The sequence below is a fragment of the Bradysia coprophila genome, unplaced genomic scaffold (assembly GCF_014529535.1).
Source record: "Bradysia coprophila strain Holo2 unplaced genomic scaffold, BU_Bcop_v1 contig_358, whole genome shotgun sequence".
Classification (NCBI taxonomy): domain Eukaryota; kingdom Metazoa; phylum Arthropoda; class Insecta; order Diptera; family Sciaridae; genus Bradysia; species Bradysia coprophila.
The window spans coordinates 288568-304518 of NW_023503616.1; the positions used below are offsets into that span (position 1 = coordinate 288568).

The following is a 15951-nucleotide window of genomic DNA, read 5'->3' on the forward strand; positions in this document are numbered from 1 at the left end:
GTCCATTTTATGAATTTTAGGAGGAGTGGGAACTCTGTAAATATATTCAGGAGTGACTTTGATTCTAATCTATTCATGGCCTATTCATGGTCTTTGTTGCAAAGAAAAATATCTAAAACTTAGAGTACAACTCAAAATTTTAGAGACTTTCAAAGGGGTGGTAAATGGTCACGCCAGAATGGGTCATTTTGGGTTATACCTCACGATCCGAAATTTTGATTCAAAAACCTCGGATTGTGAGGTGTAGAACCGAAAATGACCCATTCTGGCGTGACTATGAAAGATCAACTCGAAAACTGACAAATGTCCAGAAATTGTTCCATTCCAGTCCGAAATTTCAAGTGTCGTTTCGTATTTTAATTAATTACCCTTTACCTTTCTGCAGCGTTACCTTTAATCGATTCATCTTCGAGAGAGCGATTTTCTCCGACAGCTAGGGAAAATATCCCTCTCGAAGTACCTGACTGATGACATTTGCGGTAATTTCAGTTCCCGCTAAGATTCGCTAGTAATACATAGTTGCTCGATAGCCGAATCAATTTTTTGGTCGTTTTTGCAAGTAGTTCCAAATTGTTCCGTTGGTTTAAATACTAATGTATGGAATGTACTAGTCTTTTTGATGCTAAACCAATCGTCTATACATCGTGTTGACCCAAAACTTGTAACTTGTAACTTGCTATGACTTTCGTTCCTATTGATTCGGCTTTTATCTGTTTGTATTGATGCTATTTGGTAAGGACAATGGACTGGTGCATAGTGCATGAGAAACTTCGTCTTCGACTGTATCCCGTTCCGAAAACCCATATGGCATAAGAAATCTGTTCGATACACAATGGGAAACTACGATTATTATCCCAAAAATATGATGAATCGTGGAGTAATTACAGAATCTTTTGAAATTCAGTTTCACTGATTGAGTGCTTGAGTAGGGAAGAGCTGATTTCGTTAAGAAGCATCGTAAGATGTTTGTTGCGTCAATTGTTAAAAGTGAGTTAAACACACTCCTGATGAAGTGGACGTAACCATAAGATGATGCGTAATGATGCGTAAGACCGCACCATTCCGACTCTGACTTCACTATACCCAGCGAGTGATGCTACTATCACTATGCCTCTTGGATTACGCTAGGCGAAACAGGTAATTGGATAAGGACAATTACATAAAGAGGTGACCCTCAGTTGGTATACAGTCCGACTGAATACTTTATGCTGTTTCTAACTAAACATACAAAACGTTTCATGAAGAGATTCATCATTTCATTTAGAAGTATAAGATCGCACCATTGCAAACAAATTCATTACGATTGAAATAGTCAGATCTTTCAATTGCGTTCTTGTTAATTCCTTTCTTAAAATATAAAGGGGACTCTGGTGATATCTCTTTAAGGGGCGAGATCATTTGGAAGACACCGAAAAGTAGGACTAAAAACGTTTCTCTTACCTTTGTGATTAACAGTCAGGAACTTTCAAGGACTCATTTGCAAAGCACGAGCAACGGAATCTTGATAGCCCGAACTTCTTTCAATTGTAAAATTTGGGATTTTCTTTAGAATTCACATTTTTCTGTTGAATTGATGGTTTGCATTTTATAGGTTCGTGAAATTAATTTTTCTTCAATTGAAAAACAAGGTTTCTGCACTCACCTCTAATTTCCAGCATGTACAACGCGTCATTTCACTTGTTCTAGCATTTCCAAATCATTTCAAAGCAAAATCAATTCGAACTTTATTTACGACTCTATTAGAAACTTAAAATATGTTTTCCAAATATTCTGTTCGTCGTTGTTGTTGTTGTTATAATATATTGTTGAATTCAAATCAAATACTGTAAGAAAAATAAATTGTTCGGTTCTCTTAAAACTCTACAATATTGATTTTAGGAATACGGATACGACGATGCCTCATTCATTTCGTACAAAACTTGGGCAATTGTTCGGCTCGACTCCACATTACTTAATGCCACTCCCGCCAGATGAGGTTCATAAAATCTTAAACTTCTGAAACGGTAAAGATTTCGCTCAGTTTGCGTTCAGTTTTGAATGCACATTAAATTCCACTAACCGTTTCGCAGAACTAGTATAGTTCACGAGATTTCGTAGAATCAGAGCGGCAGTTAGCCGAATGCTTTTTGTGACTGGACCTTCGTTTTCATCCTGGAATACAAAATAATCGACGTAAACATTTTAAACGAATTTACAATCTACGATCGGACAAACCATCATTTCTCGAGGATTTACAAAATCCATTGCATGCCGTTTGATCGCTTGCATTGCAGCACTAGCTGCAGGCAGAGAACCGGACGAAGAGGTTGATAGAGCAGGCGAAGCTGTTCCATTGTTTTCACCATTGTTTGAAGTGTTATTTGCTGCGATGGGATTTTTTATTATCGTAACTGGTGCTGACGGTTGATTCGGTAGTGGACCAGCAGCAACTCGTCTTTGTAAAGCTGATTTAAACGACTGAAAGTAAAAAATCAAATCGTTATGAAGAGGAAGGCAAATGATTCAATGATAGAATTACCTCGGTCGTACAGTGTCGATCAAATAAATGAGTCATCAACGAAAATCGTTTCCTGGGAAGATTGTCACACAGATTTGGCCCGGGGCCCCACTGACAATAGATCTCAGCGTTGGGATCAATATTGTCAGGACAATGTACGGTACATGTATGAAGGTAGACATCGTTAGCAGATCGAAATTTTTTCCTAGAAAACAATAATTTCGATGAAAAAGACGTCATACTAAGCTACTCGGGATATTTACTTTGAACAGCCTCTCCAATCGCAGATCCATAACCAATTCGGGTCCGGTAATTCTTCTTCAACTTTTGGAACTGTCAAAACCGATTTGACATCGGGAGGTGGAGAAGGAGTCAATGCTTTTGCCACAGGAGCCATCGATTGGGGCTTTGCAGCTTGTATTGTGCTTTCACCAGATTCAATTCCAACAAAAATTGGCTTTCGTTCTGTCACAATCGTTTGTTGTTGCTGTTGCTGCTGTTGTTGCTGTTGTTGCTGCAAATGTTGTTGTTGCTGCTGCTGCAACTGTTGTTGTTGTTGTTGTTGTTGTTGTTGTTGTTGCTGTTGTTGTTGTTGCTGTTGTTGTTGTTGTTGTGGCTGTTGTTGTACTTGTTGCTGAATTGGTTGCTGTTGATGATTTACTTGTTGCGTTAAGATTTGTTGTTGCACTACTGGAGTTTGTGACCGAGGTGGTAATGCTAGTTGTTGATGTTGTTGCAACTGTTGCTGAGTGATAATCTGAGGTTGCGATTGATTTGCTGAGGATAGTATCGACGCCGTCTGACTAACGATTGCATTAGTAGATATAGACGAATTACTTTGGACAATGGTGGCGGTGGTAGACATTGGGTGATGATTCATAATAATTTGATGTTGAACTGGACGTGGCACTTGTGTTACTATCATCTGTTGACCTTGTTGCGTTGCCATTATGACTTTCTGTGGTGTTCCCGGAGTTGTAATTAACTGTCCACTTTGCTGCATATTTTGGTTAGGGCCTTGCTGCTGCAGAAATATAATAGTTTTTGTTGACGCTCCTGATGGCGATTGAGTGACTAAAACCGCTTGATGTTGGTTCATTGCCGGAGCCTGTTGAGCTACCAGGTAAGTTTGACCTTGATTATTCGTAGCTAACATGTACTGAGTTTGTTGTGGTTGTTGCATCATCGGTTGAATAATTTGCTGTCCACTTGGAACCATTTGCTTTTGGATTTGATAATTTGTAGTCAGTTGATTCGTCCCGCCAGAATGTTGCAAAATAACAGGTACTGTTTGATAGCCCGTCTCCGTTTTGATTGTAGCAGTAGCTTGGCCGATTTGCTGTGGCTGACTCGGTGCTAAAACAATTTGCGGCGGATTGTTGGGCGACACAATAATTTGACGTTGTAATGGAACAGGAACGGTAATCACTTGTTTTTGAGGTTCTTGCACGATCGTTTGATGCATGATAGGCGGCTTAATTTCTTCCTCTTCTTCCATATCTTCATCTTCGAGTAGAGAAGCAGCTAATTTTGCGTACAAGTTAGCAGCATTAGATGATGCTGAATTTGGTACCACAACATCGTCGTCCCCATCGATCACAATTGGATCGCCAATTTCACCAGTTTGTCTCTTTACAGGTACACTCGATTCACTGCCGTCGCTAATTGAATCAACTTTCCGCTTCATCGTATTACCCTCAGTTGCACTAATATTATACGGAGGCTCCAATGATTTTCGTTCCAATAAGTCAGCCAGCATTTTATTCGAACTGACAACCAGGGAAGGAGATGTTTGTTTGTTAAACGAATCCTTCGAATCTTCGTCGGTTAAATTGACCTTCGAATTCGGCATTAATAGCCCCTCGAAACTAGTAAACGAATTCTCAGCATCTTCAACAATTGGGGTATTCGGATTTGTACTGATAACACTCGACGCAATTGACACATTTCCGGTTGAATCGGAGTCTTCATCCTTTGGAATGACTGCCGGAATCATAGTCCGAATGGTGCCATGCATTCCACTTAACGGAGCTAGTGGCGGGACCGGATCCCAATTTGTTGTTTCCGAATCGACATCCTTTTTGATCATTGTTGTTGGCAATATGGTAGTTGTTGCGATGGACTTAACATTCGTTGGCTTAATTGTTAAGCTGGAATTTTGATTATGCGAGTTGATTATGGACGTAACGTTCGAAGACACAGATATTTGCTGTGCAATTTCTTTTTGCTTCTGTAAATGCTGCCGTTGGGCCACCTGTATCAATGTAGGTAGTTTGTTAAACATTTGTATGAAATGAGCAGTTTGCGGATTAATGTTTAAACTAACTGTCCTACCGTTTAACATTTTATGGATTGGTAGGATAGGACCTGTACGGACACAGATTCAACGAAAACATTTCAAGAAAATTTAGACAAAAAAAACGAATTCTACTCTGGTCCCATCGATTCTGAATACAAATAAGCGCGATGGCAAAAGACTTAAAGACTAATATATAATTTTGGCTACGGTTGCCTCTGTTATCTGTTAAAATGTTAGACGTTAGCATATCACAACAAAAATGTAGGACACAACGGTTGCAGTACACTAAAGGTTAATAGATTCAATTGAATTATCATATTGAATACGAAACTTTGTTATTGGTTTTAACTCGAATTGAGAGCAGTTTTAGTGAACGACTTTACGTACATGCTAATGCAAGAGACGAGCGGTACTTATCGATATGATTGACAAACTTGTCAATTTTTGCGGAGCTGTTAGATTGGCTTCGTGGAACAATTAATGTTTTTGAATTTTTAATCTTTAATTTAAATGCAAAAAAGGCCAACATTTCCAGCTGCTACAATCGAACAGCTCCGAATTTTAAATGATTAGTAAAAAAACACAAAATCAACACGGTTACCTGCTGATGCACATTAACATTCGGAGCAATCAAACACGACGTTATATTACTTGCAGCATTATCGTGCGGCGTTACCTTATTAGCCAAGAGACTTTTGATTAACGATGAGGACGTTGTGGTTACCATCTGTGGACTATTGATGACATTCGTCGTATTCACCTGTTGCTGTTGCATAATTAAATTGGAATTCGGTTTGTTCGTCACTACCATTACACTTTCGCCTTGACTCGTCAGAACTTGCTGTAGAATTTGAGTGGATGGGTTGTACTGTGTTTGCTGTTGAGACTGTTGCTAAAAATTGAAATTTGTATAAGATTAGGAAGACTTCCCGACACCCATTCTTTACTTACATTTTTATTACTCAATTGTGCCACTAGAATCGATCCATGCTGATTACTATTTTGTTGCTGGTTTTGTACTTGAGTTTGATTGGTCGTCTGCTTTATCGTTGACGAAGGCTCCTGTTTCTTAATCGTAACTTCGTTGGTGACCTGTCCTTGCTGAAAAAGATGATTCTGTTGATACGTCTCGTAGAAAAATTTTGATGAAATTACCAAAATCGTTCCCTTATGCACAACAGCCAATGGCTTCGCCCGAATCCGAATGCCCTCGTAACACATAGTGTCAACGTTGCTGATTTTGATCTTATTCGGACCAACCGTTCCACCGAACACCGTCCGAACGCAACGCGGAAAATGAGCCAGTGACACAACACTTTGTCTTCCGATTTTCATACTCGCCGTGTTGTACATCTTGTACAAATCGGACTGTTCGATTCGGCTCGTCAACGCCATTACCGGTTCGAAAGTCGCACGCAGCCAGGCCAGTGCAAATTGTTCATTTTCCTGAACCACTTGCTGCTGAGATTGTTTTAGGCTCATCTGTGTGGCAGCTGGAGTGGTTGGGGTCTCAACTTTTATGGATTCGGTTTTAATTGGGGATTGGCAATTGTTTACAGTTGAATTAATTGTCGAGACCGTTTGTGTAGCTGGTGTCGACTGGCGAATTAAAGGCGGTTGGAGAACAACAGCTTGCTGCTGAACAGGAGCCGAAACCGGAAGTGGCTCTGAAACATCAACGATTAGAACTGAAAATGATAAACTTTTGCTGTGCTTACTTTGCGCTTCGTTCGATGTTATTGTAGTCAATGTACTGGTTGTACCTCCATCCTTCATGTCTTGTTGTGTCAATGTCGCTGCTGGTACCGACTGAACATTCGCTAAGTTGGCACTTGTATTGAGTGTGATATTTGGAGAAGGAGCAGGCATGTTACTCGGTACAGTTTCAACTACTCTCATTAAAATACAACCATCCGGGCCATAACTCTGTGCCTGAATCAATTTGAAAAACATTTTTCAAAAAATCGTTTCAAATAAAAGGAAATGACGACCTACCTCAACCGTAACCAATGACACTAATGTGTCAATAACTCCACTGACATGAACAATTGCCAAGCACGATTTTTCACCCAAAGAACTCAACGCATAAATGCATTCGAGCGTGTACAACAGTAGCATAATGTCACTCAACGACAAGAACAGGCATATTTGTCGGTAAATCTTTTTATCCAAACAACGATGCAGATGATCTTCATTGTTGTCTTTCTGGCACAGTTTGTACAATATTTCCAAACAACTTATAACCACACCACGATCTTGTCCTTCCAGTCCATCGCAAATGGTTGACAATAGGCACCGCGTTAAATCATCCGAAGATGGATCACTCAAGTCAATTTCCGTAGCAACATTACCCAAAATATCTAAACCGATGTGATGCAGATTGCCCCACCTGATGTTAGCTGTCATCACCAAAAACCGAATGAAGGATCGATTGCGCACCAGAGTGGGCAGATTCTCTTCAATGAACGACAGATTTCGCAGTATTGAAGCGATTTGGTGAACGCGTTGACCTATGTAGTCATGGGTGCCAAGGCCGCGACGCAGATTTAAAAAATCTAATGATCTCGCTGCATCGTTGTCTTCCTCATCATCGTCACCACCAATTAAACCATCTTCAAACGATTCTCGATTACCATTTACCGGTTTGGGCAATGGATCGTCCGGAATGCCATTTTCCATTTTTTCGTCTGGCGATTGATAGTAGTCCTCGTATGTGAGCTCCAAAATTTCCGGCTTTTCTCTCAAACAGTCTGACCAAAATGCATTGAACGAATGTCGACGAATTTTCGAATAGAATTCAATGAAAATGACTCGTAACGTGACTGAAAAAGACAACACACTCGTTTAGCATACACAGTGCACAGTTTTCTTTGCATCAATTACTCACAATGAGAGTATATTCCCGCATGACCAAGCAAAACTTCCAAGAGTTTCGGTGAATTTTCAATTTTCAACGTATGTTTGCTCTCGTTCGCCATCAATGTGCACACATTAATGGCAAAATCTTGTTCATTCGGCAGTGGAGACATAAGCGACATTATCAGCCGGTCGTATTCACTGGCCTTATACAATTCCGTTGACAGTTTATGGATAATTCGCATCGAATCGGGAACGGTGTGCTGATTGTAGTTGTACTTCAATGGCACCTCGTTCAAAACTTTGTTGTTCCATTTCTTGTGGCGATTATCGTCGTCGGGATCGTCAACACGTTCGCTGTCTTCTCCCAGAAAATGCACTTTTTCGTATCTGTCCAGGTAACGCAAGTAAATTTGCTTCAGGGCCACTGATGCATTTACACATTTCTTGGGAAGATTAAACTCGGGAACCAAATCCTCCCATTCATTCCGGTAGTTTATCTGCAAATAGTCGGTTCACATTAATTGATCCAAAATGTGTTATTCATTGCGTAAATCACCTTGGCCCATCCACCGCGGGCAATAACAAGATTGTAAAACTTATGCAAATCAATTTCATGTCCATTTATTTTAGGCACTCGGGGTATAGGTGTTCTGTAAATCATGGAAACGTAATTATCACACAACTATCACAACCATCAAAGCAACAATTGTACAGTAATGGAGCTAATACCGACCCTTTATTTTCATGAAACTGGTAAAGTTCTTTGTAAAAACTTCCATGATCGTCACCACGATTATGACTGACGCCGGCAAGATTCTTGTCGTTTTTCTTGGTTGAACTTTGTTTAAAACTGCTAAATGAATCCTCGTTCAACGACACCGTCGACGTATTACCTTGTGATATTTCCATAACTTAGTACTGATTGTTAAACATAAGAATTTCTCTATTTTACGAATATTACAAATACAACTTAAAACAAAAACCATCGATTAATGTTAAAGACCCTTGTCAAATGACAGTTGTTTGTTGGTTTTGTTGTGTTGGTTGCACTGCAGGTGTAGCTAGTGGTGAGTGTTTTGCGAGACCGCTTTTAGGCGTTCTTTTTAACCATAAAAATGGTGTGCAGTGCTGACAGATCGTAACATGCTATGCACCACTCAGCCATATCCTTTCATTTCCATATCAACTATAGCATAAATTCTGAATTTTAAACGGTCCCCTGTGTGCAATTCATGTGCATTACTTTAGCACAATTCAAGAGTTAAGTTGAGATTGAGTAATGCTAGTGCGATCACTTTGTCAAGCGATGGTTGTTAGTCATAAGTGCACTGCATGACGAGCAGCGCCCCAGCGATGTTTTTGTCATGAACACACAAATAGAACAAACGGACAAATTAAAATGAAAAATCATATATTTGAATGTGTGTGTGACAGCTCCGTGTACAGCGTGTACAGACAGTAAACGGGACTCTAATGTATAGTTTCCATTTAAAAAGAGCACTCCGTTTAGCCTCCGTCTACATGACAGTTGTAAAATAGAACAAAAGAACTGTCACGCAAACGGAGTGGAAATTGAATTTATTTCAATTTTTTACTCCGTTTACGTGACAGTTACTTTGTTCTATTTTACAACTGTCATGTAGACGGATGCTAAACGGAGTGCTCTTTTTAAGTGGAAACTATACTTAAGGCTGCGAGCGCACTTACGCCGTTTAGCACTCCGTTTACGAGTGAACAATGGAAGCTCCTCCCACTTTCCATTGTTAAAACGTAAACGGAGAGCTAAACGGTGTAAGTGCGCTCGCAGCTTTAATGTCAAAAGTAAAGGGACTCATAATGTCAAAAGCAAAACAAAGTTGACGTTTTCGTGTTAGTGGTGTGATATAATTTTTCAATGAATTTCGGTCATAATTCCTCTAGGTAGTCTACCTCTATGTGAACTTTTGGCTTCTAGCCATGGATGACTGACATTAACTGTGAGTAATTAAGGGTAAAGTCAACGCATTGTCAGTAAAGTAAATGGTCCATCCACTGTAAATGTTCTACTGGGATCGTGCACAGGCACATGCTCGTATGTTACAAGGCCACCGCAACATTGAAACATTTTCATTTGGGATCTAGACACTGCTATCTGGCTCTTTGATACTTTGATGATACCTTCCATTACGATGTATCACTGCCCTGTACTTCTATTTGTTAATGCTATATTTCCCAGACGAAATTCGATTAATCTTTGACGTGTAAATTAGAACGATGTTTTAAATACTTGAAAATTTTAATTTAATTGAAAACAGAAATCCAATCAACGTTTTCTTTTACCAGCATGAATCCGATGATGTTCGACCAAAGTGTGCTTCTGACTAAAAGCTTTCTTACAAATTTCGCACCCGAACGGCTTTTCCCCTGAAAACATTTTGAAATTTCAAAATTCTCTTTCGAATGAATGAACGGACATTAGTACATGTACTTACCACTATGGGTCCTTAAATGCAGGGTCAAAGTGTACTTTTGACTGAATCCTCTGTGACACTCCGGGCAGGAGTAAGTCTTCGTTTCTGCAAAAGTGGACAGCAAACAGTTCAATCGACACAAAATCATTGGGAATGAAAGCTTACCTCGTTGAATGATTGGCGAGCTTTTTGATGAAGCAGTGCTTCTCTTTATTTTCCGATTATAATCCTTTCCGCCATCTTTCTTATCCCGCTTTGAATCTTCCACCTGAATTGCAAAATTGAAGGATCATCAAAAAATGAGCCAAATCGCGCATCTTCATCGTTGCGAATTTTGATTTCAGAAAATGGTAAGATTCATGCAACTAAAACAGGCTCAGACACAACAGGAGGATGCAAAACGAATCAACATATTTTAGAGCTACATGCGTCGAAAACCGTACTTTTCATGTTTCAAGCACTAGTTTCGACGCTCTCAGCATTTAAAATCCATTACAAAACTCGGAATAAAAATGAAAAGTCTCGTTTTCGTGTGTTTATTGACCTCGGCTTCGCCTCGGATCAACAAAATTCACACGAAAACTCTGCTTGTCATCTTTTTATCCCTAGTCATGTTTACTATTACGACCTTTTTCTTTCGTACTTCACTCTCAGACTGCTTTGTGCCCGGTTTTCTCCGATGTGGTGGTATTTTCTGCACTGGATAAACATCTGAAAATCAAAATTTTTGAACATTTTGGCAGCTATCCATTCTTCGAAAAGAACAAACCTCGGCTGGTGTGACTATTCATGTGGTCGGATAATTGGCATTGCAGCCAAAATGATTGCTTGCAAATGTAACACTCGTATTACTTGTCATCTGCAAGCGGAAATCGAAAATCTCTTGAATGTTCTCTCCTAGCTGTGAGTTGAGTGAGTGAAAAGAATCCGGTACCTACGCCTATTAATGTCAATATGAACGGTCAAAAAGTTCTTTTGAAGGTGTTGCTTGCCACACACTGGACAGAGGTCTGGTCTCGACTCTTAAAATGTAAACAGCGGGACAATTAGATCAACATCGTCGACATTTCGATCAAATTGTTCGGAATCCAGAGCCTACCCGGTGGAGGATTGACCAAGTCGCGTATGTACGTTGTTACGTCATCATCATCATCATCATCATTTTCCTCCTCATCAACATGCCCATTTTGGTTTGATGAGTGAATCTGAATTTAGAGACTTAAGTTAATCAAAGAGTTCCGAGACACCGCGTGATCTTATCGTAAAAATCGAAACGTTTTCGGTCCTGAGAGCACACACTCTTTAGCTAACGCATCCGCACCCGCGAAAGGTCTTTTTTAAGCAAGCAAAACAGAATGTGTCCACAAAATTGCTGCAACTTTACTCCGTTTTCTCCATCGAAAACCATTTTAGCCCAGGCGGTCGTCAAAAACACATTAAACCAAACGTTTTTTTTTATAGTGAGTCAAGTGCACCTGTACTGCAGCTACTCACACAAAACGATTTTGTACAGGTTAATGCATGTGTCAAATATTGGTCTATTGATCAGATTTCTAACCCATTGCAGTGCGATGGTCATGTCGGTTGAGTGGTGCCCCTCAGATATGAAAAATTTTCATGTACCTGACCAATACGCTGTCTAGCAACCAAACTACTTTTATTAAGGTGGTGAAAGAATCAAGTAGCCTTTGGAATTTACATGTACATTACATTGTGGATTCGACAAATTGCATTCAATAATTGTTAATGTGAAGTCTCGACTTACTATTGAGTTGTTAGGACTGCCAAATACAGTACTATTTTGAATGAAATGGTTTTTTACGGTGTTTTACAGTTGGGTCACACTGTCAAGTTTCTGCCCTATATTTCGGGTACCACTCATGCTTGAAGTGCGTTGGTAAAAGTAAAATTTTATTGGCATCCGCGGGAAACCTCTACTTATATCCTGTGGCTGACTGTGTCCCTTTTTATGCCATTACTTTATCAACTTTCTACGTAACAATGATCTGCGAATCCTTAAAATTTTGCATTGGTTTGAATTGATGGACTCCGTATTGTATCGAGCCAGGCGCTGTATTGTTGGCGAGATAACATCAGACAGGTGTGCGGTGGCGCTGGTTGAGGATTTAAATTATTTTGTAGTGTTACTCCCCACCAGTGTACATACGGCTTTGGTATCAAGTGACGTCGAACTAAGTCTTTCGTTTCCAAAGAAAAATCACTTGAAGTAGGAAAAGAGTGGAAAAGTTTTATTGATAGAAAATAGATGGGAAAACAAAATTCATTTCATTCAAAGTAGTCAAAATGCAATCGCACTGCGATAGATGAACGCGGAACTCGTTCGAAGTCGTTGTATAAGTATTATACGTTAGATGAATCTAAATGGGAAAAATGAAATAAATTGACCTAATGCCGCACAGTATAACTGCCGTAATTCGCATGTCGGACTTAGTGCAAAATTTAAACAAAAGAATTCTTTGTTTAAATTTTGCACTAAGTCCGACATGCGAATTACGGCAGATAACATAACTGATAATTCCATCTAACTTACCGTAAAAAGTCTCGTAAATATTCAATTTGAGAAAGTGTCTCGTCGTCGGCGCCGTCAGTTTTCATTTTATTCACCCAGTGAACAACGTATACGCCATCGATCGACAAAAAGTCCTGTATGGGAAAACACAGATTTCAAACGACACGTTTTTGAAGAGAAAATAACATGCAGATGCAAAACCATACAATAAAGTCATTCAATCCAAGGAATTCGAAACACTTGACCATCATGTTATGTACAAATATGTACAAATGTAGCAATATTACGTCTCGTGCAGAAATATTGCTTGGAACAGCAAAACCGTCGGTGTACTCTTCATTTTCATCGGAAAAATGAATTGCTAACATAATGGCGTTAGATTCCAGCTGGCTCAGTTGCTTCAGCTGAAAGTTGTAATTATGAAAGTTTGCGTTGTTATCTCTTCAACAACAGGTCCCTGTTAGTGATCTTACCTTACACAGATACATCACTGTTAAGACTGTAACCATGTACCCTTTTGGAATATTTTGAATCTCAAATTCAGGTAAAGTGTCGTCACCAAATATCATCCATTTCAACAGCGTGAATCGAACATCATTGTGGTTGTCGTCATTTTGGTTGAGTGATAATTCCAACAGTTCAGGCATCTCAACTACGAATCAGAAACTCCTTAGATTGCTGTCATTGAAGGAAAACTCGTTATTTACCTGATGGGTAGTCAGGCGTCACGCGCATAGATCGGATCGGCTCAGAATGACCCAGTCGCAATTCAAGAACATGCTGGTAATTGATGTCATTCTTATGATTTCTAACGAAACCAATTTGCCGTTTGAGAATGGGCATTGCGATCTCATAGTACGGTGATACGTCGGTTCTTCTCAAGTCATAAAATGTAGGCGCCTTAACTCGGATCGGCATTTCTTTCAATGAATTGTAATATACGGCACCAATGGACTCTGCAAGTTTTAGCAATGGATCCTCATCTTTAGTGGCGTCATTTTTCATTGCATAAAACAGCAAACTATCGCGTAGCATCTCAAAATAACGCGGCTCACATGATCCGAACAGATCTAGCAAAAGATCTCGTTTTTCATCGTTTGTCATAGTGTTCGGTATTTGCTGAACGTACTCGGCCAATTTTAGGGGTTTGTTGCCGTCGAGACTGCCATCAATGTTTTTGTGAAACGAGTACAATGCCCCAAAAGGAATGAAATCATTTCCAAGAATCGATGCAAACATTGGCATTTGTGGCCAACTTAAGCCAATGTGTTCCAAAAGAGCATTTTTGTTGAACTCCAGTGTAGTCCAATTGCCTTTCATTAAATCGATGTCCCGGCATGACCAGTATCTCCACGAACCGTTGAAAATGAGGAAATGTGAATTATTTCCAACAATGGCCATTGCATTGTTTTCATGCGAATATTTGGCTATGTCTGCGATGTATTTTGAATCGATGGATGTATGTAGCGTACCGTAGGTTTTGCATATTGTGAGCAAGTCGTACAATGCTGCAGAAGCTCCTTGTTCTTTTCTTATTTTATCTTCAGCCGCGCCAGTTGAATCCACTTGGTCGATTATGGCTATTCGAGATAAATATTGCTCAGATTCTCTCTTGGACCAGACTTTTAGGTCTTTGTGGTATGCCGGTTCGTTTACAAAAAAATGTAATTCATCGGTAGAACGTGCAAGCTGCCGAAGAAAGTCGTCGAAAATTTTATGAATTTTCTTAAAGGACGGTCCACATACCACTTCTGTGGCACTTAAATTAAGGAATATGGTATACAAAAGGTCAATCACTTGGAATACCAACACAACAGGTTGATCGGCATGCTCACTAGAAGAGAAAATTTTCGATCTGAAATTTCCGGTTCATGTTCGAACAAAATAATCATCAAAGAGTTTTACCTTCGCATGCGATCAATTTCGTCCAAAATATTTATCGGAAATGTACCGTTCGGTACCTGCTTTTGCAGGAATGTCTCGAGTCCACGAACGCCCATTGAAAATTTTAATTTTTCTCATTTAAAAACAGTTGTGAAAGACAACAAAGTCGTGCAAAGTGTGGCAAGCAAATGACACTCGGCTAAAATTCGGCTAACAATAAGCTTTGATTTACGAAACCGATGACAGTAAAGCACAGTGCAGTACTTTGACGATTTTGTATCGTAACTTATCATAGCCAACCTCACAAAAGCGGAATATTGTTTAAATTCCTGCAAATGCAGCAACAAAGACTGTACAACGAATTTCGCCGCAAAAGAAGGGGTTTGCGAAACTGAACCTTTTGAGATATTTGACTGAATTGGAATACGGTAAAGAAGCGAAAAAGAATTGAGAAAATTGACAAACATCGTGTTTCCCTTACTCAATGAGTAATACTCATCGATCAGATGAATAATGCAATTGCGTCAGTTCCTCACTTTGAGACTTAGTGGGCGACTAAGTGGTACCAGATCAGATCATTGCAATCTTCTATCGTAAACATTTCTATTAAATAGACTTTGCATTTCCTACTAAGACAGTTTTATCAAAATGAATGGATAAACCGAAATTCGTAGCCGTTCAGCGACATTCCACCTACTTCCATTTCCTTGTCGTTGCTGATTAAATTCACAATTAATAAGGCGTAACCCTGTCCGTACACCTTTCATATTTTTATCACATACGCGCGGTGTTCGGATGTCAAAATTACTTACCTAGAAGTTTAATTCAAAAATTACACTTCAGGTCTATGTTGTTGTCTCGTTTTCGCTTATGTGATAAAATAGAGTACACACTTGTCACTATCAGTCTCGGCAAGCCTCGACTTCTTCGTGACAAGTGTGTAATATATATTATATGTCTCTGTGTGGTAAGACTAACATTATGCAACAGCTCGGAGAGGGAGTCTAGGTTTATCTTTGCATCGACACATAAAAAATGACATGCACCTATGCCCAAATGTTTATTTTGGCGAGTTGGATTACGATCCACGCTTTCGGCTTAGGATCACAGATCACAATTACCAACTTAACTCGTCAAAATAAACATTTGGACACAGGTGCATAATATTTAATACCCGTGCCACAAGCGAACACTCGTCTACACGATATTGGCAATAATACCATCCTTAAATTAATAGGAACTCCGATGTGTAAAGCAGGAAATGCAAATGAGTTTCAGGTGGACTATTGCTTCTTAAGTCTTAGCGAGTATTGTATTGGAGAATATAAATCGAGAGTTTGTGATTCGATTTCAACGGAGACGGAAATAAATGGGAGTATATCTCCATAGTGAACGTGATGCGGTGTGGAAAATGAGTGTTTTCCGCCCATTT

At 39.5% G+C, this 15951-nt stretch overlaps 3 protein-coding genes across 4 annotated transcripts; all 3 read right to left on the reverse strand.

Moving 5' to 3' along the window:
• Nucleotides 1-1699: 1699 nt before the first annotated feature.
• On the reverse strand, nt 1700-8682 carry LOC119081626. Of its 2 annotated transcripts, none has more exons than XM_037190677.1 (13): nt 8389-8682; nt 8212-8305; nt 7684-8152; nt 6792-7618; nt 6515-6728; nt 5952-6463; nt 5748-5897; nt 5473-5688; nt 2761-4751; nt 2519-2702; nt 2215-2457; nt 2060-2151; nt 1700-1995 (listed from the first exon to the last, which is right to left on the reverse strand). In XM_037190677.1, exons 1-13 carry the CDS (start codon nt 8562-8564, stop codon nt 1875-1877), a joined length of 5289 nt encoding a protein of 1762 aa, XP_037046572.1. In that variant the 5' UTR covers nt 8565-8682; the 3' UTR covers nt 1700-1874. The 2 variants fall into 2 exon arrangements, with proteins under 2 accessions (XP_037046572.1, XP_037046571.1); XM_037190676.1 differs by having other exon boundaries at nt 5398-5688.
• A 1275-nt stretch (nt 8683-9957) lies between these two features.
• Nucleotides 9958-10896, reverse strand: LOC119081583 (zinc finger protein 2-like). The gene is made up of 5 exons (XM_037190618.1): nt 10875-10896; nt 10734-10816; nt 10271-10373; nt 10127-10210; nt 9958-10058 (listed from the first exon to the last, which is right to left on the reverse strand). Exons 1-5 carry the CDS (start codon nt 10894-10896, stop codon nt 9958-9960), a joined length of 393 nt encoding a protein of 130 aa, XP_037046513.1.
• A 1443-nt stretch (nt 10897-12339) lies between these two features.
• Nucleotides 12340-14730, reverse strand: LOC119081627. The gene is made up of 6 exons (XM_037190678.1): nt 14541-14730; nt 13343-14469; nt 13109-13287; nt 12842-13039; nt 12657-12769; nt 12340-12483 (listed from the first exon to the last, which is right to left on the reverse strand). Exons 1-6 carry the CDS (start codon nt 14633-14635, stop codon nt 12474-12476), a joined length of 1722 nt encoding a protein of 573 aa, XP_037046573.1. The 5' UTR covers nt 14636-14730; the 3' UTR covers nt 12340-12473.
• Nucleotides 14731-15951: the final 1221 nt, after the last annotated feature.

Bases quoted from the DNA above. Each gene is read 5' to 3' on its own strand.
- LOC119081626 (XM_037190676.1), bottom strand. From the start codon at position 8,564: ATGGAAATATCACAAGGTAATACGTCGACGGTGTCGTTGAACGAGGAT. The intron at 8,306-8,388 runs GTCGGTATTAGC...CATGATTTACAG, and splicing joins CAGTTTCATGAAAATAAAGG to AACACCTATACCCCGAGTGC. The intron at 6,464-6,514 runs GTAAGCACAGCA...TTGATGTTTCAG, and splicing joins AACATCGAACGAAGCGCAAA to AGCCACTTCCGGTTTCGGCT.
- LOC119081583 (XM_037190618.1), bottom strand. From the start codon at position 10,896: ATGAATAGTCACACCAGCCGAG. The intron at 10,374-10,733 runs GTCGTAATAGTA...TTTGCAATTCAG, and splicing joins GTGAAGTACGAAAGAAAAAG to GTGGAAGATTCAAAGCGGGA. The intron at 10,211-10,270 runs GTAAGCTTTCAT...CCACTTTTGCAG, and splicing joins CTCGCCAATCATTCAACGAG to AAACGAAGACTTACTCCTGC.
- LOC119081627 (XM_037190678.1), bottom strand. From the start codon at position 14,635: ATGGGCGTTCGTGGACTCGAGACATTCCTGCAAAAGCAGGTACCGAAC. The intron at 13,288-13,342 runs GTAAATAACGAG...TCTGATTCGTAG, and splicing joins GACGCCTGACTACCCATCAG to TTGAGATGCCTGAACTGTTG. The intron at 12,770-12,841 runs GTATGGTTTTGC...TTTCCCATACAG, and splicing joins TTGGATTGAATGACTTTATT to GACTTTTTGTCGATCGATGG.